This window comes from Hipposideros armiger, unplaced genomic scaffold (genome assembly GCF_001890085.2).
Source record: "Hipposideros armiger isolate ML-2016 unplaced genomic scaffold, ASM189008v1 scaffold_265, whole genome shotgun sequence".
Taxonomy (NCBI): Eukaryota; Metazoa; Chordata; class Mammalia; order Chiroptera; family Hipposideridae; genus Hipposideros; species Hipposideros armiger.
In genome coordinates, this window is record NW_017731615.1 from 396,129 (window position 1) to 423,908 (window position 27,780).

The 27,780-nt window shown below is 35.2% G+C and overlaps 1 protein-coding gene and 1 pseudogene across 4 annotated transcripts in view; one reads left to right on the forward strand and one right to left on the reverse strand.

Annotated features, from left to right (window-relative positions):
• The window catches only part of ARHGAP5 (Rho GTPase activating protein 5), an 87,572-nt gene that overhangs the window by 18,531 nt on the left and 41,261 nt on the right, over positions 1-27,780 (forward strand). For all 4 annotated transcript variants that reach the window (XM_019656768.1, XM_019656767.1, XM_019656769.1 and 1 more), the window contains exon 2: positions 2,204-6,091. In XM_019656768.1, the coding sequence (XP_019512313.1) occupies positions 2,372-6,091 (3,720 nt within the window). In that variant the 5' untranslated portion in view covers positions 2,204-2,371. The remainder of the gene's footprint in view (positions 1-2,203; positions 6,092-27,780) is intronic.
• Positions 21,491-22,307, reverse strand: LOC109390372 (ATP synthase subunit O, mitochondrial-like; annotated as a pseudogene).

Genomic DNA, 27,780 nt, shown 5'->3' on the forward strand with positions numbered 1-27,780 from the left:
AGTTAATAAGATTGGATGGGACTGCTCTAATTTCTTTTACTTCTACTTATTGTATAATCTGCTAGATAAATATTTGTAAGTCACAAGTCTGATCATATCATTTTTTAATAATCTTCAACAGTTTCCCTGGTTCTGAGAATTAAAGAGAACTAATGTTTATTGAGTACCTTTTGTTTGCTAGGCACTGAACATTTTAAAAAAATGATGTGGTTCTTAAATTTGTGTAGATAGTGGCCCCATTTTATAGATAGGGGAATCGTGTCTTGAAGAGGTTTAGGGCTTTACTGTTGTCATATATTAGGAAATAATGTTGGATTTGAAATCAGTTCTATTTACTCACGGTTTTCTACTTTTTTGTTGCTCTTTAACCTAGTAATATTTTATTTATTAGAAAAGTAAACTTACTAAACATTTTGTTTGAATACCACATGGCTGATAAAGTTAATATTTAGCTGAAGCTAATAGAATAAACTTCTAGACTATAATACTGAAAATTTATTTTTAAGTATTATTTTACCTGAAATATTAGTCAAAAATTTAAATTAACAACAATTTCTCTTTACCATTAGTTGTTACTAATAGTATTTAGCAAATGTGTATAATCTTAATATATGCTTACTTGCAGTTGAGGTCACAGGAGAAGTCAGGTATTTGGGGCCAGGTGGTGGTTCTTTTCTTAAACTTTCTTTTACTTTTTTCTTCATGTTCTTTATATTCTTTATTTTTTCTGATTAAAGATACTTTTCACATGTTGATGTACATCCCTGTCTTGTAAAATTTTGATGCGGCAGAAATCATATATTGCTTTTAATTTAACATCAAAAGAATGTGAAGACTCTCCAAATAAAACTTTATAAGAGACTTTTCATTGCTTTCGCATAAATAGCCTAAATTAAAATTACATGCTATTCTTAAAGGTTATTTAATGTTGCTTATATATCAAATACTTCTGAAAGATTATCTCAAATATATAATCTTAAAATTCTTTAGCTTTGTGCTCTTCAAAATGTGGTTCATAAACTCTTTGTAACTAGTCAGAAGAAATAAATGGCAGAAACCAAGAACATTTAAAAACAATTTGACAGTAATTTTATGTCTCTTGAATCTAGTAAGAATGAGGCTTAGATTTTTTTAAACATTTTATATATTTTGCAAAAGTGCACTTGCAGATATGAAATAAAAATTGGTCCTTCACCTTTTTGAGAAGCATAGATACTCATTATTTGTATCAACTGTCCATTTACTTCTATTTTCCTTTTAAGTATTTGAATATCTTAATTGTTTTGGGGCACAAAATTTGATAGATTTCACAAGAGTGTGTTGAACTTCTTAAAAATTTTTTTGTAATTCTAAAATCTTTTCTAATTCATAAGAAATTACATTTTAGGGGCCTAGTTTTGAGGAACCATGCAATAGAAATCAGGTTGTTTTTAAAAGTTGTGAGGGGGCCGACCGAGTGGTGCGTTGGTTAAGAGCTGGCTTGGGATGCCAGAGGGCCCCGGTTCCACATATGAGGGCCAGTGACACTGCCCTCTACAGCTAAGATGCTGAACAACAGCTTGACCTGGAGCTGGGCTGTCCTGAGTCTCCTGCCACGGCAGGTGGGTTGCCATGGGCTACCGTGTGTAGCCAGCAGCCAGCGTGAGCGGCCAGCAGCCGCCATGAGCGGCTGTCCAGAAGCCGGCAACTGATCTGCCTCGCCCGGGAAGAGCGCAATAATGGTGCCAACTTGGGCCAGTGAAGCAACGTCCTCCACAACTAGACTGAAGAACAAAAGAATAGCAACTTGTCTGTTCCCCTTCCCTCAATTCCCCAATAAAAATCTTAAAAAAAAAAAAAAAAGTTGTGAGGGAGTTAAGGTGACTAGTACATTTTAGTTATTACCAAACATAGCCTCCAGTCACGGAAAGAAGGAAAATTGAGGGAGGGGAAAAGACTAGTTTCCTTAAACTCGTTGAAAGTCAAGACAAAATGCACATTTAGTTAATGAGGGCTTATTTTAAAGTTTGTGAGATACTAAATTTTGTGGTGTTCTTTAACTGTTAGAATTGCCTTAAATTTTGAGATCATTTATAACAATAAATCATAAACTGTCTTTATGATCTTGAAACAATGTTAATTTCCATGGTGCATTATTATGAACATCTTTTTTTTATGTGTGTAATTCATTGTTAAGATTTGTCCCTTTTTCTCCTCTTTCTAGGAAGATGATCCATATGACTTTGAAGACCTTTCTGCACAGAAATGAGAGAAATACAAAGAACCAAATATAGTTCTGAAATCCAGGATTGGTATTTTGAGATGATTTTATTTTCAGAATGAGAAGTATATCTGGTTACCTTTATGAATGTAGAGACATGAGAAGAGAGTTATGATGGCAAAAAACAAAGAACCTCGTCCCCCATCCTATACTATCAGTGTAGTTGGACTCTCTGGGACTGAAAAAGACAAAGGTAACTGTGGAGTTGGAAAGTCTTGTTTGTGCAATAGATTTGTACGCTCAAAAGCAGATGAATATTACCCAGAGCATACTTCTGTGCTTAGCACCATTGACTTTGGAGGACGAGTAGTAAACAATGATCACTTTTTGTACTGGGGTGACATAACACAAAATGGTGAAGATGGAGTAGAATGCAAAATTCATGTCATTGAACAAACAGAGTTCATTGATGACCAGACTTTCTTGCCTCATCGGAGTACGAATTTGCAACCATATATAAAACGTGCAGCTGCCTCTAAATTGCAGTCAGCAGAAAAACTAATGTACATTTGCACTGATCAATTAGGCTTGGAGCAAGACTTTGAACAGAAGCAAATGCCTGAAGGGAAGCTCAACGCAGATGGATTTTTATTGTGCATTGACGTCAGTCAGGGATGCAATAGGAAATTTGATGATCAACTTAAATTTGTGAATAATCTTTTTGCTCAACTATCAAAATCAAAAAAACCTGTAATAATAGCAGCAACTAAATGTGATGAATGTGTGGATCACTATCTTAGAGAAGTTCAGGCATTTGCTTCAAACAAGAAGAACCTTCTTGTAGTGGAAACATCAGCACGATTTAATGTCAACATTGAAACATGTTTCACTGCACTGGTACAAATGTTGGATAAAACTCGTGGCAAGCCTAAAATTATTCCCTATCTGGATGCTTATAAAACACAGAGACAACTTGTTGTCACAGCAACAGATAAGTTTGAAAAACTTGTGCAGACTGTGAGAGATTATCATGCAACTTGGAAAACTGTTAGTAATAAATTAAAAAATCATCCTGATTATGAAGAATACATCAACTTAGAAGGAACAAGAAAGGCCAGAAATACGTTCTCAAAACATATAGAACAACTTAAACAGGAACATATAAGAAAAAGGAGAGAAGAATATATAAATACATTACCAAGAGCTTTTAACACTCTTTTGCCAAATCTAGAAGAGATTGAACATTTGAATTGGTCAGAAGCTTTGAAGTTAATGGAGAAGAGAGCAGATTTTCAGTTATGTTTTGTGGTGCTAGAAAAAACACCTTGGGATGAAACTGACCATATAGATAAAGTAAATGATAGGCGAATCCCATTTGACCTCCTAAGCACTTTAGAAGCTGAAAAAGTCTATCAGAATCATGTACAACATCTAATATCAGAGAAAAGGAGGGTGGAAATGAAGGAAAAGTTCAAAAAGACTTTGGAAAAAATTCAGTTCATATCACCTGGGCAGCCATGGGAGGAAGTTATGTGCTTTGTTATGGAGGATGAAGCCTTCAAATATATTACTGAGGCTGATAGCAAAGAAGTGTATGGTAGGCATCAGCGAGAAATTGTTGAAAAAGCCAAAGAAGAGTTTCAGGAAATGCTTTTTGAGCATTCTGAACTTTTTTATGACTTAGATCTTAATGCAACACCTAGTTCAGATAAAATGAGTGAAATTCATACAGTTTTGAGTGAAGAACCTAGATATAAAGCTTTACAGAAACTTGCACCTGATAGGGAGTCTCTTCTACTTAAACATATAGGGTTTGTTTATCATCCCACTAAAGAAACATGTCTTAGTGGCCAAAATTGTACGGACATTAAAGTAGAACAGTTACTTGCCAGTAGTCTTTTGCAGTTGGATCATGGCCGCTCACGGTTGTATCATGATAGTACCAATATAGATAAAGTTAACCTTTTCATTTTAGGGAAGGATGGCCTTTCCCAAGAACTAGCAAATGAGATAAGGACACAATCCACTGATGATGAGTATGCCTTAGATGGAAAAATTTATGAACTTGATCTTCGACCAATTGATGCCAAGTCGCCTTACTTTTTAAGTCAGTTATGGACTGCTGCCTTTAAACCACATGGGTGCTTCTGTGTATTTAATTCCATTGAGTCACTGAATTTTATTGGAGAATTCATTGGAAAAATAAGAACTGAAGCTTCTCAGATCAGAAAAGATAAATATATGGCTAATCTTCCATTTACATTAATTCTGGCTAATCAGAGGGATTCTACCAGTAAGAATCTACCAATTCTCAGGCATCAAGGGCAACAGCTGGCAAACAAGTTACAGTGTCCTTTTGTTGATGCACCTATTGGTACATATCCTCGTAAATTTAATGAAACCCAAATAAAGCAAGCTCTGAGAGGAGTATTAGAATCAGTTAAACATAATTTAGATGTGGTGAGCCCAGTTCCCACCAATAAGGATGTATCAGAAGCTGACTTGAGAATTGTCATGTGTGCCATGTGTGGTGATCCATTTAGTGTGGATCTTATTCTTTCACCCTTCCTTGATTCTCATTCTTGCAGTGCTGCTCAAGCTGGACAGAATAATTCCCTAATGCTTGATAAAATCATTGGTGAAAAAAGGAGGCGAATACAGATCACAATATTATCATATCATTCCTCAATTGGAGTAAGGAAAGATGAATTGGTTCATGGGTATATATTAGTTTATTCCGCCAAACGGAAAGCATCAATGGGAATGCTTCGAGCATTTCTATCAGAAGTTCAGGACACCATTCCTGTACAGCTGGTAGCAGTTACCGACAGCCAGGCAGATTTTTTTGAAAATGAGGCCATCAAAGAGTTAATGACTGAAGGAGAACACATTGCAACTGAGATAACTGCTAAATTTACAGCGTTGTATTCTTTGTCTCAGTATCATCGGCAAACCGAGGTCTTCACTCTGTTTTTCAGTGATGTTCTAGAGAAAAAAAATATGATAGAAAATTCCTATTTATCTGATAATACAAGGGAATCAACCCATCAAAGTGAGGATGTTTTTCTACCATCTCCCAGAGACTGTTTTCCCTATAACAACTACCCTGATTCAGATGATGATACAGAAGCACCACCTCCTTATAGTCCAATTGGGGATGATGTACAGTTGCTTCCAACACCCAGCGACCGTTCCAGATATAGATTAGATTTGGAAGGAAATGAATATCCTATTCATAGCACCCCCAACTGTCATGACCATGAACGCAACCATAAAGTGCCTCCACCTATTAAACCTAAACCAGTTGTACCTAAGACAAATGTGAAAAAACTGGACCCAAACCTTTTAAAAACAATTGAAGCTGGTATTGGTAAAAATCCGAGAAAACATACTTCCCGGGTGCCTTTGGCACAATCTGAAGATACTGATCCTTCAGACAACTATGCGGAACCCATTGACACAATTTTAAAACAGAAGGGCTATTCTGAGGAGATATATGTTGTCCCAGATGATAGTCAGAATCGCATTATTAAAATTCGAAACGCATTTGTAAATAACACCCAAGGAGATGAAGAAAATGGATTTTCTGATAGAACCTCAAAAAGTCATGGGGAACGGAGACCTTCAAAATACAAATACAAATCTAAAACCCTGTTTAGTAAAGCCAAGTCATACTATAGGAGAACACATTCAGATGCAAGTGATGATGAGGCTTTCACTACTTCTAAAACAAAAAGAAAAGGAAGACATCGTGGAAGTGAAGAAGATCCGCTTCTTTCTCCTGTTGAAACTTGGAAAGGTGGTATTGATAATCCTGCAATCACTTCAGACCAGGAATTAGATGATAAAAAAATGAAGAAGAAAACCCACAAAGTGAAAGAAGATAAAAAGGTAAGTTTAATTTATTGTCAATCGTGTTTATAAAGATGTTTGGTTTTGCCTTTTAAAAATTGCATATATTTTAAAGATAACAGATTTGACATCAGTGAGAACTTAAGCTGGCTTATGTCACTCAGTAGATATAATTAGCTCTTTAATTTTCTGACTTTTGTGAGGGCAAATTATTTTTTGTTATTTTATTGCATTTTGTTTATTTGTGGTTTCTATTATTTAGGGAAAAAGTTTGATTTCTTGTTCTTTTTTAGCATAAAAATTCTGAGTGACTATGTTTATTCTCTTTACAGAAACCCAGATATAAAGTGATTTTATTTATTCTGTTTTCTGTTTGAAAGCATTCCATTTGTCTGTTTTTCCTTTTTGACCTACCAGTTTTGCAATATTGATATACCTATCTCACTCAAGGATAGTAACAATACAGTCAAACTAATAATTTGTAGTCTTGGAAATTTATTAACTTTTCTAAGCAGCTTCTTTGTGGATAGTGGTATACTGTCTAAAGACTTGAAGAACGGTTTCTTAAGTTTGAATTGTAGAATTTTGACCAAATAGCAAGTTTTTGTGTGTTATATTTTAAATGGTTACTAATTTATTTCATGGTGTTAAGCATTAGAAACCCAAATATGTATGCTATTAAAGTTGTATTTAATCATTTTAATTTTTATTAGATCTTTTTCACAGTGGTACACAAACTTTTTCACAGTGTACACGAACTTTTATTCAGGGTTTTTAAGGTAGCATTCAACAGGCTTTTATTCTGTGTATTGATAATTTCTTCATCAGTTTAGTCTATAGTCTTAATATTTACTACAGCTGACTGCTCTTTACTGACCCCAATTAAAGATATGGATATTTTGAATAAGCTTGTTTTAGATAGTTTTATTACATAATAGTAATTGCTGCCCATTATAGGTGGATAGACTCCATTTTATTTTCTAAGTTTCGATATTTCCTTATTTTATCATTAATTCTCTAGATCAGGCGTGTTAACTGTTTTGAAATAAGACTCTTCCAGACTTACAGCACAAACTCAATTCACGACACACTGCCAACTAAATATTGGGTTGTTGGACAAGTCGTGACGTATTTTTTTCTGTTTTTTGTTGCAAAAATGCGTTATGACTTTTCCGACAACCCAATAATATCTCTGGCATCTTTTCAGTCACCCTAGTATGCTAGTCCTCGCTTCGTATTTTATGACTCCTAAAAGACTTCAGTATTTTTCTTTTAATTTGCTTATGTTATTAAAATTACTGAATGCTTATTAACAAAAATAAAGCATCTACAGTCTTCCCATTTTAAATTGGTTTTATTTTTGAGTGTTACTCTATTTTTGATCACAAGTCTACTTACTGTTTTGCTAATTTTTTAGTTTGATATAATTTCAACTTAGAGAATGGTTGCAGGAAGAGTAAACAGAGCTCTTCTATACTCTACCAAGATTTACCGGCTGTATGCATTTTGTCCCCCTTGCTTGAGCAGGGTGTGTGTGTGTGTGTGTGTGTGTGTGTGTGTGTGTTTAGGGATTTATTTGTTTTTGATCCCTTTGAGATCAAGTTGGATATATTGGACTCTTTTTTACCATTAAATACTTTACTGTGTATTTCCTAATAACAAGAACATTCTCTTAAATAGCAACAGTATAGATACTAAAATCAGGAAATTTAACAATGATGCAATACTACAATAGAACCGTACATCCACAGGGGATATGTTCCAAGACCCCAGTGGATTGCAGATAGTACCGAACACTGTATATACTGTTTTTTTCCTATACATACATACCTATGATAAAATTTAATTTATAAATTAGCACAATAAGAGATTAACAACTAATAATATAGAACAATTACAGTGATACATGCTGTAGTAAAAATTATGTGAATGTGGCATTACTGAGTAAATTAATGGTACTTGAACACAAGCACTGATAAACAGTTGATCAGATAACCTAGATGTCTATTAATGACTAACGAGCAGATGACATATATAGTGGGTATATGTTGGACAAAGGGATAATTCATGTCCTGGGCAGGATGAAGTGGGACAGCAAGAGGTTTCATACACTAAAGTGTGCAATTTAAAACTTGTGAATTGTTTATTTTTGGAATTTTCCATTTAATATTTTTGGACTGAGATTGATGAAGGTAACGAACTGTGGAAAGGGAAGCCATGGATGGGGGAGAGGACTACTGTATTATTTAACCTGCAATCTATGTTCAAAAACAGATTTTGTTCAAAAACATTGACTTTTTTTAACATTTTGAACCTATGTCCCAATAATGTTTTTTTCTACTCCCCGCAGTAGACCTAATTTTTATTTAGTTGGAATCATAGTGTATATATATATTTTTCTATCTAGTTGTATTTCTCCGTAGTCTTTCAAATTATACTTGTAGTCATTACATAGTTTTCCATTTAGCAAATTGTATCAAAACCAGATGGTTAGGTTTCCAAGTTTTAATTTTTACTATCTTGTATTGCAATGGTCAATTTGCATAAAAGTTTGTTCCTTTTGGATTATTTCCTTAGGATACATATACAAAAAGCATGAGTATTTCAATGACTTGATATTTATTCCTAAAGCTCTTTCAGTGTTAATTTCTTAACTGTGAGCGCTGTGAGGGGAAGGAGCCTGCCCGATTTGTGTTTATATCCTGAAATTTTGGCATAGTTCCTGATTCCAGTTTTTTAATGATAATGTTTCTTGAATTGAATTAAATCTCCCCACATCTGATTTGTCCTACCTAGTCACTTAATTGTATTTCATTGATTGTAAAATCCATTTTTTAAAACTTTTTAAGATGTCTTGAATCTGGATATGTCTAACAATTGATGGCATGTCGTAATTTCAGTAACAGGTTTTTTTCTTTTTTATAGGTACATAAAATAATTTGCTGTTTTCAGTCACTGGCATCTTAGATTCAGTGACTATAATAATTTGTCTTTAATTTCAGTTATTATTCATAGTTGCAAATACAAATGGGAGTTAATATCAGACCTAGATTCTCTTTGTCCCCACTGGCAAATGGTTCATATATATTTGATTCCACACAATACATTGTATAATATACCTCTTTTTATTTGAAGTAGTCTTCCTCAGTTCTATTGAAGTAGTGAGTTGGCTGTGAATTGAACTTCCAATCTACTTTCTGTTGATTTTAATGACAGTAGTCTTGGCTATCTTATTTTTAGAGCTGCTACAGAATTTTTATGCACTTTTGTATAACATTGTTTTAATTTTTAGTTTCATGCGTTATGATATTTGAATTCTAACAATCAGAGACATATTTTAGAAGCGTTTAGATCTGTAAGTCATTTTTAAAATCTGATGGCACTTAAATGTTTGGTTTCTGGACCTGTGGTCTTAAAAAGATAAACTTAGGTTACAGTGCAACTTCATAGATACAGTTTTGTGCCATAGTTATATTTTAGGGCTTTGTATTTATATATACACAGTGAGATGTTTTGCATCTCTCTTTGGTTAACTTTTTTTTTAAAGATTTCATTGGGGAATTGGGGGAGAGGAACAGCGCTGGGGAATCGGGGGAAGGGGAACAGATAAGTTGCTGTTGTTTTGTTCTTTGTTTTATTTATTTATTTCAGCTGAGCCATCCTGCTACCTATTGGCAGCTTAGCGGCAGCTCAGCTCGGGCCGGGCATCGAACTGCTGTTGCTCAGAGCTCAAAGTCTTGAGCGAGCTCTTAACTAACTGAGCCACTCAGCCGGCCCTTGTTGTTTTGTTCTTCAGTCTAGTTGTGGAGGATGTGGCTTCACTGTGGCTTCACTGGCCCAAGCTGGCACCATCATTGCGCTCTTCCTGGGCGAGGCAGATCAGTCCCCAGCCTCTGGATGGCTGCTCACAGCAGCTGCTGGCCGCTCACGCTGGCTGCAGGCTACACACGGTAGCTTATGGCAGCCCACTGCAGCAGGGGACTGCAGCCTACGCCGTCGCCAGCGACCCACTCAACCCAGCCCCAGGTCGAGCTGCTGTTCACCATCTTAGCTGCAGAGGGCAGTGTCACTGACGCTCATATGTGGGACCTGAACTGGGGCCCTCTGGCATCCCAAGCCAGTTCTTAACCAATGCGCCACTTGGCTGGCCCCTCTCTGGTTAACTTATCCACCTGGTTTTTCCTTTAAGTATTACAGAAAGTCTGGAGCACTTTATGCAGCTTAGTTTGCCTAAAAATTATTCTCATAGTGTAGCTGGACTTTAGTAATGAAACGTTGCCTTATGTTTTAATTCAGTAAGCATTCACTAAAAAACATGCTTAAGTCTGTAAAAAAGCTGTTGAAGTATATAAAAAGTTGAAGATGTGCATCACTTAAAGAGCTTCAATATTAGTTTGAGATACAGTAGTACCCTGTGGTTGGGGCAGGGTTAGAAAGTACTACAAGAGCAATTTAAGGAAGCGTGGTATAATAAGAGTATATGTTCTAGAGCCAGATTTCTGGGATTTGAATAGTCTCTGCCACTTACTAGCTGTGTCAGTGTTTAACTTCTCTGTACATCACTTCTTTTCAGTGTTATATAGAGAGCCTAGTCAAATCAATAAGGTAAGGGGGGGAGGGGAGCATGAGTATTGGAATGGAAGAAACAAAATTGTCGTTATTGGTTGATAATGACTTTATGTAAAAGCCAAAAGGATCTACAGATAAATTACTAATATTGATACAAGAATCAGCAAAATAATTTGAGGTAAGATCAGTAGTAAGAAGTCAACTAGATCTCTATACATCAGCAATAAGCAACTAGACATCATTTACAAAACAGATTATCAAGTGCCTGAGAGTAATTATAACATGCAAATCTCTATGTGGAAAAGTATAAAACTTGATTGAAAGGCATTAAACAAGATCTAAACAAATGGGGAGCTAGTGCCTTCCTGTCCATGAATATGGCATATCATAAAGAAGTCGCTCTTCAAATTGATCTCTAGATTCAGTGTTGTTTCATGTAAAGTGTCAAGGGTTTTCAAGAAATTTTACCCACTAATTCTAATCCATATATGGAAGAGCAAAGAACGTAGAATAGTCAGGACACTTCTGAATAAGAAAGGCAGAGGTGTAGTGGTGATGATGTCTGGGTGCTTATTCTATCAGATGTTAAACTTTAGTATTTAAGATAATATGGTGTTGGTACTGGGATAGGCACATTGACCAATAGACTAGAATAGAGAGTCCCAAAACCACAGACCTCTGACTTGGAGCTGTCCTTCAACATGGTAGCCACATGAGGCTGTTGAACACTTAAAATAAGGCCAGTCTGAATTGAGATGTGCTTGTCTAGAGGGTGAGAAGAGGCTCCTTGAGAAGAGTCATTTAAGTCAGATCTGATAGATGAATAGGATTTAACCAGGGGGATGGTTGGGTGGATGGAAGAATATTTAATGCTAAATAAGTAGAATGTTCATGTGAGAGGAAACATGGTGCATTCTTAAAGGAGGTCACTGGCTCATCACTGATTTCAGGCAGTGTTGGCATACTTTCTGTAAAGAGCCAGAGAATAAATATTTAAGGCTTTGAGGGTAATACAGCCTTGTTATAACTACTAAAATCTGTTACAGTACAAAAGTAACCGAAGAAAATAAGAAAATGAATGAGCTATGGCTATTTTCAAAAACAGCAGGCTGGATTGAGTCCCCAAGCCATCGTTTTGCTGACTCATGATCAATGGGAGAGAATAGTACAAGGAGAGACTTGAGAGTAGGGACTAGACTCAGACCTTTTTAACAATGTTAGGAATTCTTATTTAGCCCAAGAGTAATTTGAAACTAGACAGCGAGTGGATTGTAAATCACTTGGTTTTAGTGTACAGAATGGGTTGAGTGATCTGGAAGACCAGTTGGCATATTACAGTCTAAATGAACCACCATGAAAGGTTTGAGTAGTTGGAATGGGGTGGAAGAATGGTGGCAGTGGATAGAGTGGGATGGATATGAGCGATGCTTCAAGTCATAGGATTTGATGTTTTGTCTGTGGGAGAAGGGTGAGGATGATGAACAAGATAGGAAAGATAGCTTGTTGGTTTCTAGCTTATGCAGCTTCATCAGTGATATTCATGATGAAATTTGGAAATTTACCCGGTTTGGAGTTGAGGTGTGGAAATTATGACTGGTTTTAGAGTTCAAGTGGAGAGATCAGTTTGGCAGTTAGATATATGGGTTCTCAGAGGAGAGGTCTGAGTTGAAAATACATATTTAGGAGACAGTGCAGTAGTGGTGGCAATAGGTGAAATGACCTATGGAGTGAATACAAAGAAGTGCCAACAGAGCCTTGAAACTGCCAGTGTTGAATAGCCAAGTAGCGATGATCCTTAAGGAACAGTAGGTAGAGAATGAGAATAAGCCTCTCACCCTTTCTTAGCCGATTTCTCACCTGTAAATTAGGAACAATAGATGGTCCCTCACTTACAATAGTTTGACTTATGATTTTTTGATTTTATGAAGTGATACGTATTCGGTAGAAACCATACTTCTAATTTTGAATTTTGATCTTTTCCAGGGTTAGTGGTATGCAGTACAGTACTCTTATAATGCTGGGTGGTGGCATCAAGCTGCTGCTCCCAATTAGGCATGTGATCAGATCACAAGGGTGAACAATCAATACTTTACAGCGTACTGTGTTGCCAGTGTTTTTTGGGTATTGTATTCTGAGCATGGTTAAGGTAGGCTAGGCTAAATCTGATGTGTTCAGTATGTTAGGTGTATTAAGTGCATTTTCGACTTGTGATTTTTTTCAACTGACGATGGGTTTAGCAGGATGTAACCCTTTCAGAAGTTGAGGAGCATCTGTATAATACTTCCCTTGGAATTGTGCTAGAAATTGGAACTATGTTTCAAGTGTCTGGCATATAGTGGTGCTCAATAAATACTATCATTAAATTCATTCTGTTTACCTTCACTCTTTGATTCCAAGATGGGAGCCATAGTGGAAGGCTCAGAGGTCTGTTTCTCTTAACTTGGGCTTAGTTGTCATTTCTGCCAATCAGAGAAGGCTTTATGCTTGATTGTCTTTGATTCTATACTCCAAAACGAATTTAGTGTTAGTTGTAGGAAGAAACCTCTAAGACATTTCTTGATTACAACCATCAGTGAGAATTTGTTTTTAATTATGACCCGTTTATGCATGTAAATATTTCTGCATAGATGAAATCTCACAAAACGATACTTACCTCTACTGTGTTTGATATTTTGGTTTTCTAGTCTGTTACTGTGGGAGAAAGTTCTGATTGTGACCTACTGAATTGATTTTATAACCTACAGCTGTTTAAAAAATAGTCCTTTTAGACAATGAACTGAACGAGAAAATTTTAGTTGTACTGATAAAATTGCCAGTGTTTAATACATCTGTTCAATGAAGTGAGAGGTATACCTGTGTTTAAACTAGTTTGTTTTTTCTTCAGTTTCTATTTCAGTGCTGTCAGCTTGATTCAGATAGTAAATAATAAAATACTTGTTACTATTTACTTGTTACTAATACTTGTTAATTTAATATTAGCAAATAGTGAATTGGTACCATGCTATTAATATGGTATAGAATGTGGTAAATCTTAGGTTTAGAATTATTTGACCTCTGACTTGTAGAACCTCAGTCTTTATTAAGTAAAATGCCTTTTTAAAAATACTGTTAACCAAACAGTGGTGATCAGAATTTTCTCTTGATCCGTAAATTGTTCTTTCAGAATATAAAAGTAATGAAATGTATGAAAATATGTCTGTGTTGAACTGTTGTTTGTCTATATCAAAATGCTTAAGTTACAGGGTAAGTGCTTTTTGTTTTTAGTGCATATAGCTTAACCTCTTGACAGTCATTTGATTGACTATCAGTGTTCACATCTGAAAGAAACTAGGTTCTTGAAAGAATTTTAATTAAGGCTAAATAAAAATCATATGCTAAAAAGCTTATTGTAGAAAGCAATACTTACAGATCCGATACGGATAGGGTAGGCCTGCACTTCGTTTAATGAGCGAGAGCGTTTAACAAAACCTTGAGCTGTTTGAAAGTTTCAGATTTTCTTTTTTTTTTAACATATTTTTTGGAAGTACTTCGGTTAGATTTCTTGACAGTTAATATAGGGTATCCATTATATCCATTATTACTTGTAGACACTTTCTTAGGGGAGATAGTGAGGGTCACTTTTGTAAAGGAAGTATGTTCAGAAGGATGAGAAAGCTGCTGTCTCAGACCCCTCAACCAGCATCTTTTCCAGCCTCTCTGCCTTGAGTTGGGTCCTGTATTCATTCCTAACCTCTAAATTCTGGCCAGGGAATAGAATTAGGCTATTGAATATAGGCTTGAGCTTTTCTTCCTAGGGCTCTGGGTGAAGTTGGCTTTTCCCCAAATTGGGCTAATTTCTAAGGGATGAAAACCACCATGTGTACTACAAGAAAGATTTACAATATATCTTGTTTATATTATAATTGATCTCTGTGGCCTAGCACAGTATTATTGTATTGTGATCAGTTGCAGTATAAGTATATAGCTCTGTTTTTGCAGTAGTAATAAAAGAACGGTTTATGTGTTTGTTTAATAATTAAACATTATTTTGACTCAAGGAACCTGTCATTTTATTCAACAAGCATCTTCCTAAATGCCCACTATGCCTGACCACTGAAGCTAAATATACAGGAATGGGCTAAATATGTCTACCTCTGATTGATTGTATCTATGATGTTTGTAAAAATTCTCAAAATTAAAATTGGTTTCTTTAGTAGCATTTCTGGTGCTGGCTACATCAATTTATGGTTTTATATAAGTATGGATATATAATGTATTTCTGCTTATAGTATTTCCTATGTCTTTTCTGTGCTGTCCGTTTGACCATGATTTATTATGTTTCAAATTGAGATCGAAATGCAACCAGGTTTTTAAAGTTATTTCTGATTCATGTGTTCTAATGAGACTTCATTTAAACAGTTGGGTCAGTGGTATGCTTGTTTTCACTAATTTAAAGGCAAATGTAAGTTTCTTTAGTGTGGCTTTCTAGTCATACTTTTTTTCCTTAGCTTTTATAGCAGTATATTGAATGTTTAGCAAAAACTGGCATAGCACAAATTATTAAAATTACTTCTAATATTTCTGCAAAATTATAATTCTTAAAACATATTTAGTTACTATATCAAGGAGGCACTTAACTCCTGTAACATAGAGTGTTGTGTTCTTATTATAGTTTTATATCAGTGAACAATTGTTACTATTACAAGACTTACAGGTAAGTTTATAGGGTTGTGAATTTTATGTACTCCAGTATTTGGTATATGACATATTGTCCTACTCAATCCAAGAAGAGTTATTTCTACAATAGGTATTATGATTTCTAGCTCTGTAATGTTTTCTTGTCATCTCAACTATGTTGTAAAAGAGTCCTCAAGTAAAGAAGGCTTAATCTATGACTGATTGGCAATCATTAGAGTAAAAGAAAGCACCTAACAGATGAGATGAGAAGCAAAGGGAGAAACAGTGGTTTTTAAGAGAGAAATGCTAGGTGTAATAGAAAACTTATTTTCATTTGAATACATTTTAAAATATGTATTTGGGGAACCTGGGAAGAACACCACCCATTTTTCACTTGAATAGGTATTTTGAATAGGTGATTCACTTTGAATCGGACCCTCTCTAGGTGACCCCAGGTTTATTTTTTTGTTCATGAAGTTTCTAATGGCATTAATAAAATACCTGCCACGTAGATAATATGATATATGTTGAAATGCTTAATAGGAAGATATCGTCTTAGAGATGAATCAATGCTAGAACCAGTTTGTTTGTGTATGCAGGAACCAAGACCACATTTATTTATCCTTAATTATTTTCTCTTCCCTCTTTTCACCTATTGCTAGCTTAAAGGGTGGTGTGAAAGTGCCTTCACAACATCTCTGATTTTCAAAGTATGTTTGGACTCTAATCCAGCACCTATAGCTTTTAGACTTCTAAAAAAGGTTAAGTAAACCTTCATGTCCTGGCTCCCACTAAAGGCTTCTTTCTTATAATACTGATGTTATGCTATGGTGTAATACTTACTTATTCCTCCCACCTAAAGTAATTTTATCACTTTGTAGTTTAATAAGTTTTGTTTTTCTTAGTACATTGTAAGCTTTTTGAGGGCAATTAATGATTATCATTCATCTTTGTGTACCTTACAGTAGTGTTTCTCAGTCTTGAGTTATGTATTAATTTAAAATTAAAATTCTCAGACTTCTCAAAATACACCTGTGGCCATCTCCCAATCTTGACTTCTTGTCATTGTTTTTATTAGCCTAGCCCAGGGGTCGGCAAACTGCAGCCCTTTGGATACATTCCATCTCAAGTTTGCAGACCCCTAGAAGAGCCAATCCTGTACCTCATGACAATTTAAAAATTATTGGAGAGCCATAAATATATTTTTACATAATCACCACTATATGAATGGTATCCTTTAAAATTTTTGTAAATGAAACTATGATGATTTTATTTTCAATTTTACTTCAGAGCCACATGTACAACCCAAAGAGCTGCATGTGACTCACGAGCCACAGTTTGCTGAGCCCTGGCGGTTCTTCCATCTCAAAAGTTTGCCAACCTCTGGCCTAGCCCAGTGTTTCTCAATCGGGGTCAATTTTGCTCTCCAGGGAGCATCTGACAATGTCTGGAGACATTTTTGGTTGTAACAGCTGGGATGGGGAGTTGCTACTGGTATCCACTGGGTAGAGGCCAGGAATTCTGCTAACCCACCTACAATTTATAAGTGATATCCCACAACAGAGAATGATACAACCCAAAATGTCAGGAATACTGAAGTTGAGAAACCCTGTGTAGCAGAATGTGGTCTTTAAGGAAATTTCCTGTGAGATTCTAGAAGTAATTCTTACAAGGCATATTTGTACCTGCTCATTAGGAAAGGCAGGTTTTTCCTCATATGTCATTGATTTTACTTCCCTATCTTCACCATAGTTGGGTAAAAATATTTTTTCAGGAAGGAGCTACTGTGGGGCAAAGCTGCAGGCTATTGCTGTTTATTCTACTTAGCTGATCTTTATTCTACTGTAAAATATAGTGTCATTTCACACACCATATATATATATATATATATATATATATATATATATAGTGTCACAACCTTACTTGAGGTTGTCATAAGTTTTTACTTAGATTATTGTAATGACCTTTTTTAAAAAACCTTTTGCATTTGAGATAATTGTATATTAACATGCAGAGAGATCCCATGCACCATTTGCCCAGTTTCCCACAAAGGTAATATCTTGCAAAATTATAGCACAATATTACAGCAAGGGTGTTGGCATTAATATGGCCCACAGATCATTTAGATTTCCCCAGTTTTATTTGTACTCACTTGTGTTTGTATTTAGTTCTGTGTAATTTTTCACATGCAGGTTTATGTATCTACCACCACAGTCAAGATGCAAAATAGTTCTGTCACCAGCAGATGCCTCCTGTTTACCTTTTGTAACCACACCCTCTCCTCATTCCCTTCCATACAAAACCCCTGGCAACCACTAATTTGTTTCCATTTTGTCGTTTTATAATTTTGCCAGTTCCAGAATGTTGTATAAATGTGATCATACATTATGTAAGTTTCTGGGATTGATTTTTTTCATTCAGTATAATTCCCTTGAGATTCAGTCAAGTTGTTGCCTAAATCAATAGTTTGTCCTTTTTTACTGCTGAGTAATATTCCATATATGGTACAGTTGTTTAACCTGTTAGGATATCTGTGTTTCTAGTTTTGGGCTATTTAGTCTTAATAAGAAACTGCCTGTTTTCTAGAATGGTGTACTATTTTACATTTCCACCAGCAATATGTAATGGATCCAGTTTCTCCATATCCTCATCAGCATTGATGGTGTAGAAACTTTTAAATTAAGTTTCTGTGTCTCCTGTTCACCCTTGCTTCAAACTTAGTTAGGCACTTTCAGCCATTTGCACTGTGGCCCTTATTGACCTTTCTACCCTCATTATTCACTTCTATAGATACTTTATAGTTCCAGTCATGTTGAAATCGATGCAGAACTGTAACTATCTCAGTCAGAGATGTTGTAATGATTAGATTATGTGTATACTATTACCTAGTACCTAATATATAGCAAGCAGTAAATAAGTGGCAGTTTCTAGTAATTTCTGAGTACTTATGCTGACATATAGTAGGCACCTAAATGTTTAGGTGAGCAAATGACTTACAGACTAGATTCTTTCTATATTCACGAAATGTCCCTGACGTCATCTTTTTCTTTATAAGTTCTACCTTTTGAAGCCTGGGTTTAAGCCTTACGTCTAATTATTTTGACACTTAATCATATACTATTTTTTATGTGCTTTTAATTAAATGACTGATAATGCGATGTTTTTTCTTCATAATAGTTTGTTTCTTGAGGGCAAACTTTACTTCCACTGATTCTTGTGTCCTGCACAATAAATACATAGTATGATGTTATGGACACAATAAGTGCTCGTTTCTTACACACTGTTGGAAGTGTATCAGTTCATATCCAAATGAATTCACATAGAGTTGGCTGTTGATTCTTGTAATTTTATGATAAGTAATCATTATTTTGTATGAATCCTGATTTTATTAGGTTTGGATGCTTAATCTTAGGGCACCTGTGACTCCCATAGGAATGAATAATTAGGTATAATGAAACTTTGCATAAACTGGTAAATAAACCAACAATACTTCGTATATTTATTAACAGAAATATTATATGGTAAAAGCTTTCCCTGGCTCCTGTTTATAATTTTGTTTGCTTCTGTCAGTGTTGACTGAGCATCTACCATGTGCTATATTGTTGTGCCAGGTACAGGTACCAAAAATGGGAAAAATGAACATATTCTAGATAGTATTTGGGAAATCATAGCAACAGGACTTCTTAGGCACTTGCTGTAAATAGTAAAGGAAAAGGGGAAATCAACGTTGACTCCTAAATTTATGGTTTAAGCAACTGGGTAGGTTGACTGAGATAGTGATGACTGAAGGTGAAAAGTTTCAGGCCAGGTGGAATCAAGACATCTGTTTTGTGTTTTCTTTGTTATGTTTAAAATATCTGTGTTGACATTCCAGTGGAAGTAGTAAAGTTAGATGTATGAACCTGATGCTCTGAGGAAAAGTTACCAGGATGTAAAAGGATTTAAAGCTATGACATTAGATAAATTCATGTAAGGGAAAAGTACAGCTAGAGAAGAAGGGAGTGCTCAGAACTAAGTTTGAGTAGACCTGGAAGAGTTGATGGCAGATGAAACTGGAAAAGAAATCCTTAATGAGTAAAGAGGAAAAACTTGTGAAGAGTAGTGAGTGACATGGGAGCCAAGAGAGCATGTGTTGAAGGAGGAAGTCAAGAAAGAACATTATTGAGAGCTCACGAAGGATGAAAAGAAAAGTTTGTTTTTGATTTGATAGTACAGAAGTATCTGATCTTGACAAGCACAGTTTAGTGGAATGGAAGAGAAAGCCACATGAAAATAGATTGAATGGAATGTGAAAAGTAGGGATAGTAGGTGTAAATGACATCAAGCAGTTTTGTCGTAAAAGGAAGCAGGAATTAGGGCAGTATCTAGAGGTCATTGTGGCATCAGGTAGGTTTTCATGTTTGTTTTGTAAAATGAAAGATTAGAGTATTTATTCATAAAAATGATTTGAGAGGGACAATGAAGCTATAGCAGAAAAGGGATGGGGGTAGGATTAACTCTGTATAGTGCAAAGCTTTCTGCCTTGAAGATAGCGTCAAAGAATATTGCTCTTTTAAAAACAAGAAATCAGTACTTTTTCCATACTTTTAAAAAATTTTATTAAGTTTATTGGGATGATATTGGTTAATAAAATTATATAGGTTTCAAGTGTACAATTCTAGGATACATCATCTGTATATGGCATTGTGTGTTCACCACCCAAAGTCAGATCTACCATCACAATATGTTTGTTGCCCTTTTTACCTTTGTCTACCTCCTGCCTAGCCCCTTTTTTGTCTGGGAACCGCCATACTGTTGTCTGTATCTGAGTGTTTGTTTGTTTGTTTGTCTGTCTTGTTGGTTCATTTGTTGCTTTCAGTTTTATATCTCACATATGGGTGAAATCATATGGTTCTTGACTTCCCATCTGACTTATTTCGCTTAGCATGATATTCTCAAGATCCATCCATCATGTTGTTGCACATGGCACTGTTTCATTTTATGGCTGAGAAATATTCCATTGTATATGTGTACCACATCTTCTTTATCCAGTCATCTATTAAAGGATACTTAGGTAGTTTCCATGTTTTGGCCACCATGAATAATGCTTCAGTGATCATAGGGGTACATATATATTTACAAATAATTGTTTTCAAATTTTTCAGGTAGATACCCCAAAGAGGGATTGCTGGGTCATATGGTAACTCTATTCTTAATTTTTTGAGGAACCTCCATACTGTTTTCCATAGTGGCTGTACTAATTTATATTCCCACCAGCAGTGATTGAGGATTTCTTTTTCTCCACAAACTCTATAATACTTGTTATTACTTGTCTTGTTGATAATAACCATTCTGACCAGGTGTGAGGTGATATCTCATTGTGGTTTTGATTTACATTTCCCTAATAGCTGGTGAAATGCAGCATCTTTTCATATATCTGTTGGCCATTTGTCTCTTGGGAGAAGTGTCTGTTCAGGTCCTCTGCCCAGTTTTTAATTGGATTGTTTGGGGGTTTTGTTGTTGTTGTTGAGTTGTATGAGTTCTTTATAGTTTGTGTACGAACTTTTTATTGGAGATGTTGTTTGCAAATATCTTCTCTCATTCGGTTGGTTGCCTTGTTGTTTTGTTGATGGTTTCTTTTGCTGTGCAGAAGCTTTTGAGTTTGGTATAGTCCCATTCATTTATTTTTGCTTTTACTTCCCTTTAGGTCAGATTCATAAAATCCTAAGACCAAGGTCCATAAGTGTAGTACTTATGTTTTTCTTTTATGTATTTTATTGTTTCAGGTCTTATATATAGCTCTTTTATCCATTTTGAGTTAATTTTTGTGAATGGTGACAAGTAGTGGTTTAGTTTCATTTTTTTGCACGTGGCTTTCCAGTTTTACCAGCACCATTTATTGAAGAGGCTTATTTTTCTCCATTGCATGCTTCTGGCTCATTTGTAGAAAATTATTTGCCCATATATGTGTGGGTTTATTTCTGGGCTCTTAGCTCTGTTCCATTAGTTGTGTGTCTGTTTTTCTGCCAATACCATGATGTTTTGATTATTGTCGCTTTGTAGTATAATTTGAAGACAGGGAGTGTGATATCTCTAGTGTTATTCTTTTTTCTTAAGATTGCTTTGGCTATTCAGGGGCTTTTGTGGTTCCATACAAATCTGATAATTTTTTTCTATTTCTTAAAAAAAAAAAAGCCATTTTTTTTTCCTGTTCAGGAAGCATTTTATTGTTGCTCCAAGTTTAAGAATGTTTCCCTGACAGAAAATCAATACTTTCAGAAAGCCTCCTGTATAACCTTGCTCAGCTTCTGAATCTTGGTTTTTGCAGACATATCAACATATTTCTCTCCAGTATGGACAGTCATTCCACCCATGATTGACGGATCAATCTTAACTTCCAATTTCAGTATCTGATTTTTATTTAGGAAGCTCGTCAGCACTGTTTTTTAATTCAGAAAGAGTAGCTTCATCTGAAAATGCAGTGGTAACTGAGCAAGGTACTTCCCCATGGTGCATATTCATCATGATAGAAAAGGCGGAAATGACTCTAGGGGTATTGTTCAAGTGACCATTTTCAGCAAGCAAATTGATCAGGTTAGATGTGAAAGGAGAAAACCTCTTTTTTGCTCTCATATCATTTAGGTTTTTCACCTTAATGGAATGCTATACATAGGGATTCATAATTGAAGCAGCCATTTTGGGTTCCTTCAAAATTTGTGCTCCTCTCAACAATTCCCTTTCTACTTGTTCCAGTTTATTCTGTTTAGATGCAGCAGAATACAGAGCAGTGTGGCATGGCGACCTTTGATAACATATATCTGAACAGGTGGCCTCACAAGCTTGGTAAATGGCCTGACCACAGATGTACTGAAGCATGGTACCTGCCGGGAGAGCCCGGACACTGCTGGGGCTGACATCTTTTCCCAGGTAGCTGTAGGTCAAACCCGAGTGCCCATCCTTTTATTTTCAACTCTTAGGAGTCTCTTTGTTTAAGGCATGTAGTTAGTCAGATTTAGGTTTGTGCGTAAGAATCTATTAGTCTGAGAATCTATTAGATTAGCTGATATTATTCCATTTATATTTGTTTTTGTAAGTTTCAGTTTGCTTTTTTCTTTTCTATATTCTTCATAAGTAGCAAAAAGAAAAATAGAAAAATGAACTATCAGTTTGTGTGCTGCTTATTTTTATTTTAAAATTTGTATTGAACTCCTATTTCAGTTTGTTATCCTAATCTCTCACCAAGCACATCATTATTTTTACATTTTGAAGCTTTATTCACAAATTGTAGATTATTTATATTATATTTAGCAGCCATACCACTGGAACTTAGAATTAGTTTTATGTTTAACAGTTACAGTGTTAATTCTTATAGTTTTCAGAGCACAAATTTTCCAAATATAACTTTATTATTGATGTTTCATCATGTGTTTAACATTTTTCAGAAGGAATTTGAATGCTGTGTTTTAAATATTAATTTTTACACATTTGAGAATTTCAAAAAAATCTGTAGGCTGAGTAAAGAATTCTTGACACATCCTTTTCCTATAAACATTCCTATAGATGAGTCTTCTGTCTTTCCAGTTTTCCTGAAAACTTTGAGGCTAGCCTGGTATTTTCCCTTCCCAGTGATTATTGATTTTTTTCTGCCTGGAGGCGTTAAAGATTAAAGAAGCTTACTGAGTTCAGTGTGATATGTCTGTAACTTGATGGGCTCACTCCTATTTGTTGTTTATCTTTCCTACTACATGGTGAGATCAGTCTACAAATTAAGTTTATTATTTCAGGAGAGATCTTGAATAGTTTTGTACTACTTTCATTTCCACAGACGGTATTTCAGATCTTTGGAATATGTTGATGAACAGAGCAGATAAAAATCCCTGCCTTTGCATGGAGCTTAAATTGTATCAGGTCAACATCAAAAGATAATAATACATGAGTAAATTATATGGTGTTGTGGGTTGAGAAAGCAATGTAAGAGGGTTTGGGAGTATAGGACAGGAGCTAAAGGAATATGGGCAGTAAGATTGCAATTCTTAATAGGGTAGTCAGTGTAGACCTCATTGAGAGCTGGAGGAAGTGAGTAAATGATGAGGAAAGTAGAAGGAAATGAGGTCAGAATTTAAAGAGGCAGAGTTCCACACATGCAGATTATGTGTAGCCTTGCAGGCCATTATTTGTGGAGCCAATATCATTTTGCTTTGTAGAGAAAGCCCTGTTGGAATGGCGATAGAAACGGGTGGGTGAGGGGTAGATTGAGCTGTCAATGGAATAATCTAGAAGTGTGAAATGATGGTAGCTTTGTGGACCAGGGAGTTAGCAGTGAAGAGGGTCAAGTAGTAGTTAAATTCTATATCTAATATATTTGCTTGACAGTTGGAAGTAGGGAGTGAGAGAAAAAGAGGGATCAGGATGACTCCTAAGATTTTTAGCCCTAACAACTGAAAGGATGGTATTACAGCTGCTGAGATGGAGAAGGTTGCAGATAGAGCACATTTTAAGGAAATCATCTGGAGTTTAGTTTTGCACATGTTGAGAAAGAGATATCTTTTAGACATTCAAGTGAAGATGTCAGTAGAATGTTTCAAATAAGTCTAGAGTTCAGCAGAAAGAGCTGAGCTGGAAGTACTAATTTGGATTATCAGCATATGGATAATATTACCAAGAGGGTAAATACAGATGTTGAGAAAAAAAATCACTGAGGGACTGCGGCCTGGGATAGTCACAACATTACAAGTTTGGTGAGGAGGGACTAGCAAAGAAGACTAATGAGGAGAGCGAGTAATAGAGGTTGTGTCCTGAAAGTCCAGTCAAGAGTGACTGCTGAAAGGTCAGGTAAAATAAGAGCTGAGAACTAATTATTGCAAAACAATCATTAGTGACCGTAATTAGAACAGATTTAGTGGTGTGATGGAGGTGATAGACTAATTTGAGTACATGCAAGAGGGAATGGAAGGAGGGGAATTGGAGACATCTAGTATAGATGACATCTTCAATTTGTCAGCTAAAGGGAGTAGCATTATGGGGCAAGCAGCTAAAGGAGAGGGAAATTGAGACTTCTTTATAAAATCTGAGCTAAAGAGTATTTTTTTGGTGTGTGTCATAGGAGTGATATTGCAGAAAGATGAATTCTCATGATCTTTTCCACTTTATTCTGATCTTTGCAAGTCTTTTACCAAAGAGGTTCTTATTTCTTTAATGGGGTTTTCCCTTCAGTTTCTTTACATTCACCTCTTGTTGTTTCATTACTTTGTAATTTTTTGTTTCAACAATCCCATCTTAAATTTACTAGAACTGGGAAGTCCATATTTTCTTGTTTCCTGGATTGGTACTTTGAAAGCTTTGTCAACTGCTTTTTGCTACTTAAGGTTCTTGAGTTTGTTTTTTGGTTGCAAATGAAGCAGTTGAATATTGTGTTTTGTAAATGTTATTGATTATAGTATTTACTTGAGGATGTTGCTTAGATGCCCTGGTTGTGTTGCTGATATTACTAAAGGGGGAGAGCAGTTTCTGGAAAAGAGCTATTTATTTGCCTTTTTCTGGTCCTATTTACTTGTACTAATAATAGTTTTTAATATCAGCTGGACACTTAATTGATAATATCATTTACATTATTTGTGATGGAATTTTTTTTACTGTGGATATACTTTTGTAGACATGAGATTTGCTTAAGTAGCCAGAAAGAAAGACTGGAAGCATTTGCATTTAGGTAGAAATTAAGATATGTATGAATGTGGTAATGAATGAAAAGTTGGATTATCATAAATCAGATCTTGTTTTCCAACTGGCACAATTATTTAATTGGGGACTCCGTTTCTGACTAATAGTTTACCATAAGCTATGAATGACCAAATAACCATATTCCTCATCTTTTTCTTGCATTTCAGAAAATCTTGGTTACATTTTATAGCAGTTGTAATCATCTAGCCTTAGATGGTTTAATTTATGAAATAGGTTTTAAATTATATAAGTCATTTTGAATTGGTATAAATTTATAGTTATAGATCAACTCTTAACCAAGGAGGTGTGTATCGTTTTAGAACTCCCTGAAGTGATTCTGCTGCTTAAGAACTATCTATCACTTATAGAAAAAAAGAATTGTATACATTTTTATTCATCATAAAGCTAATGCAAGAATGTTTAATCCAAACTTTTTATGTGTAGAGTTTTTTTTAAAGCAGTGTCAATTAGTAGAAAAATTAAAAGTTACATAAGCTTTTTATGCTTTTTCCCCCCTATTGCAACTTGACTATCAGGGCAGTTCTGTTAGTAAATTACCCCATTATAGCTTGCAGAAATTCCATGCTATAAGCCACTTAGCCTTTCATTACCTTAGATTACTAGCTCTGAATCTTGATGTAACTATGGAATTAAATAACTTGCCCTTGTAACTTTATGGACCTTGGGGAATATTCCTCAAGCGTATGCCAGAGAATTTCCATTATTTTGCTTCCCTGTATGCACTCCTCAATTTTAGTAAAGTATTCAAGGGCTACTTAGATAAAATTTACACTCACCTCTCCCCCCTGTAATCTGAACGGTAAGTAAGTGTGGAATGTTTTCAGAGTCATCTGAGAGTTTAGATTGGTTCCTAAAGGGCAGTTTTAATAAGAGGATTTCACCAGAGTTGATTGGAACAGTTAGGACTAGCTAGCTTACTTTTCTTAAAACTTTGTATTCTTGATGTGACATTGCAAACTGTTAAAATATTTTTATCTATTCATTCCTGTTGCTCTTGCCATAGACTAGTTATTGCTATTTTCATTAATTTACCTCATATAATCTTTTCACCACTGTATTACCACTCTCAAAAAATTTGCCTCACATTTCACTTTTCTAATCAAATGGTGCATGTAGCTAGTGGTTTGCAGGCTAGAAAAGTACTGTAGTGCTCCTGAGAAAGAGGACTTGGCCAGTGTATCCCTACATCAGCTTTGAAATTATAGCTTCTTCATTTCCACTTACACATTTGTCCTGTTTTGGTGGTGGTGGTAGTGAAAGGATCGTTTAAGGAGTAAGGATCCATACTACTTAATTTGGCAGGTTAGTTTTTGAGCCAGGTCAAACACTAAAGCTTTGTTGGCAATATTCCAGACATCTAATTATAGTGTATGTAATCTGTATTACCAGAGAGTGATGGTAGTATATGAGGATTTAGAAAATGGAGGTTTGTTAGGTGGAGCGACCTGAAATTGAAATGAAGAAAGGACTTAGTTAATTATTCAAGATATCCAGAGACTTGAAAGAATACCAGGAGTGCCAAAAAAAATGAAAATGTATACAAGTGGACACTTTGGTCAGTGTTGCTCAAGCAGTAGCTCACCATAATCAGAAGTGTTTGCACACTGATGATAAACACTTTGAGCACTTCTTGTAACTGCAGAAGTCAAACATGACTTGTATTCATCGTTTTTTATCAGTAATTGTTGAGTATTACGATTTTAATACAGTTTTCCTTTCTTAAAATGTGTATACATTTTTTTTTTGGCACCTTCTGTACATGGGGGATCCATCCACAGGAGAATATCCTCCAGAAAGAATAGGAGATTAGGATGATTGTTGCTTTAGGCATTGAAAGCACTGCCTGTATTCCCTCCCCTACAGACACACCCACTTTCTGATTAGAAATGGTATATTTTTATCCTCTTTTTAAGTCAGTAATGATACGACAAATTTGTTATATCAGAGAAAATACAAATTTGTAAATAAAATTGGACTGAAAAAGGAAAAAGGGCTGTCAATAAAAATGCTGTATCTAATATGTTTGAATTTCTGAAAACTTCTTCATCTTCCTATATTTTAGAGATTCTCAACTGGGGGTGCACAATAGTTATCTGTGGAGATGCTTACTATGCCCTACTCTGGAAAGACTGAATCAGAATCTTCTCAACAATTGAAATCCAGACAATACTTCCTTAGGTTTTTGAGACGTTCACTCCCTAGTTAACCCATTTTCTCCCAATGCTAGATTGAACATAAACTCTGAAAATTCATATTTAATTTTGTTTTTACTATTGTGAAAATGTTTTATCCATGGCTTATGAAAAATATCTCTAATTAAGAAATAGAGTCAGTAGATGGAAAGAAAATGGGAAGATAAGGGACAAATGATGGGACTAAAAGTTTGTGGAGCTACATAGCTTTATTGTATAATCAATAATTAAAGCTATATTATGTTTTTACAAATATAGCTGTACAGACCACAACTAAAGTGATTTGAGCATTGCTTGCTCCTGGTTTTTCCTTTGCATAGGCATTGAAAATAATCTTTTCTAATTTCCCTAACTATTCAGTTTCCTATTATTTTCAAAAGGGAACTTTTTTTTTTCTAGTCAGCCATTTTTTCTCTGTTCCCTTTTGTCTTTTTCCATTGCTCAAGTTGCTGCTTCTAGCAGAATTTATTGAGTCCAGTATTGATGGGCATGGTTGGATGTAGTGTTTAAATATTTCTTTTGATACAAAATGTGTATTTATATTACTCAATACTAATGTTATTCTGAATTAATTTTAATTTAATAGTTTTAACT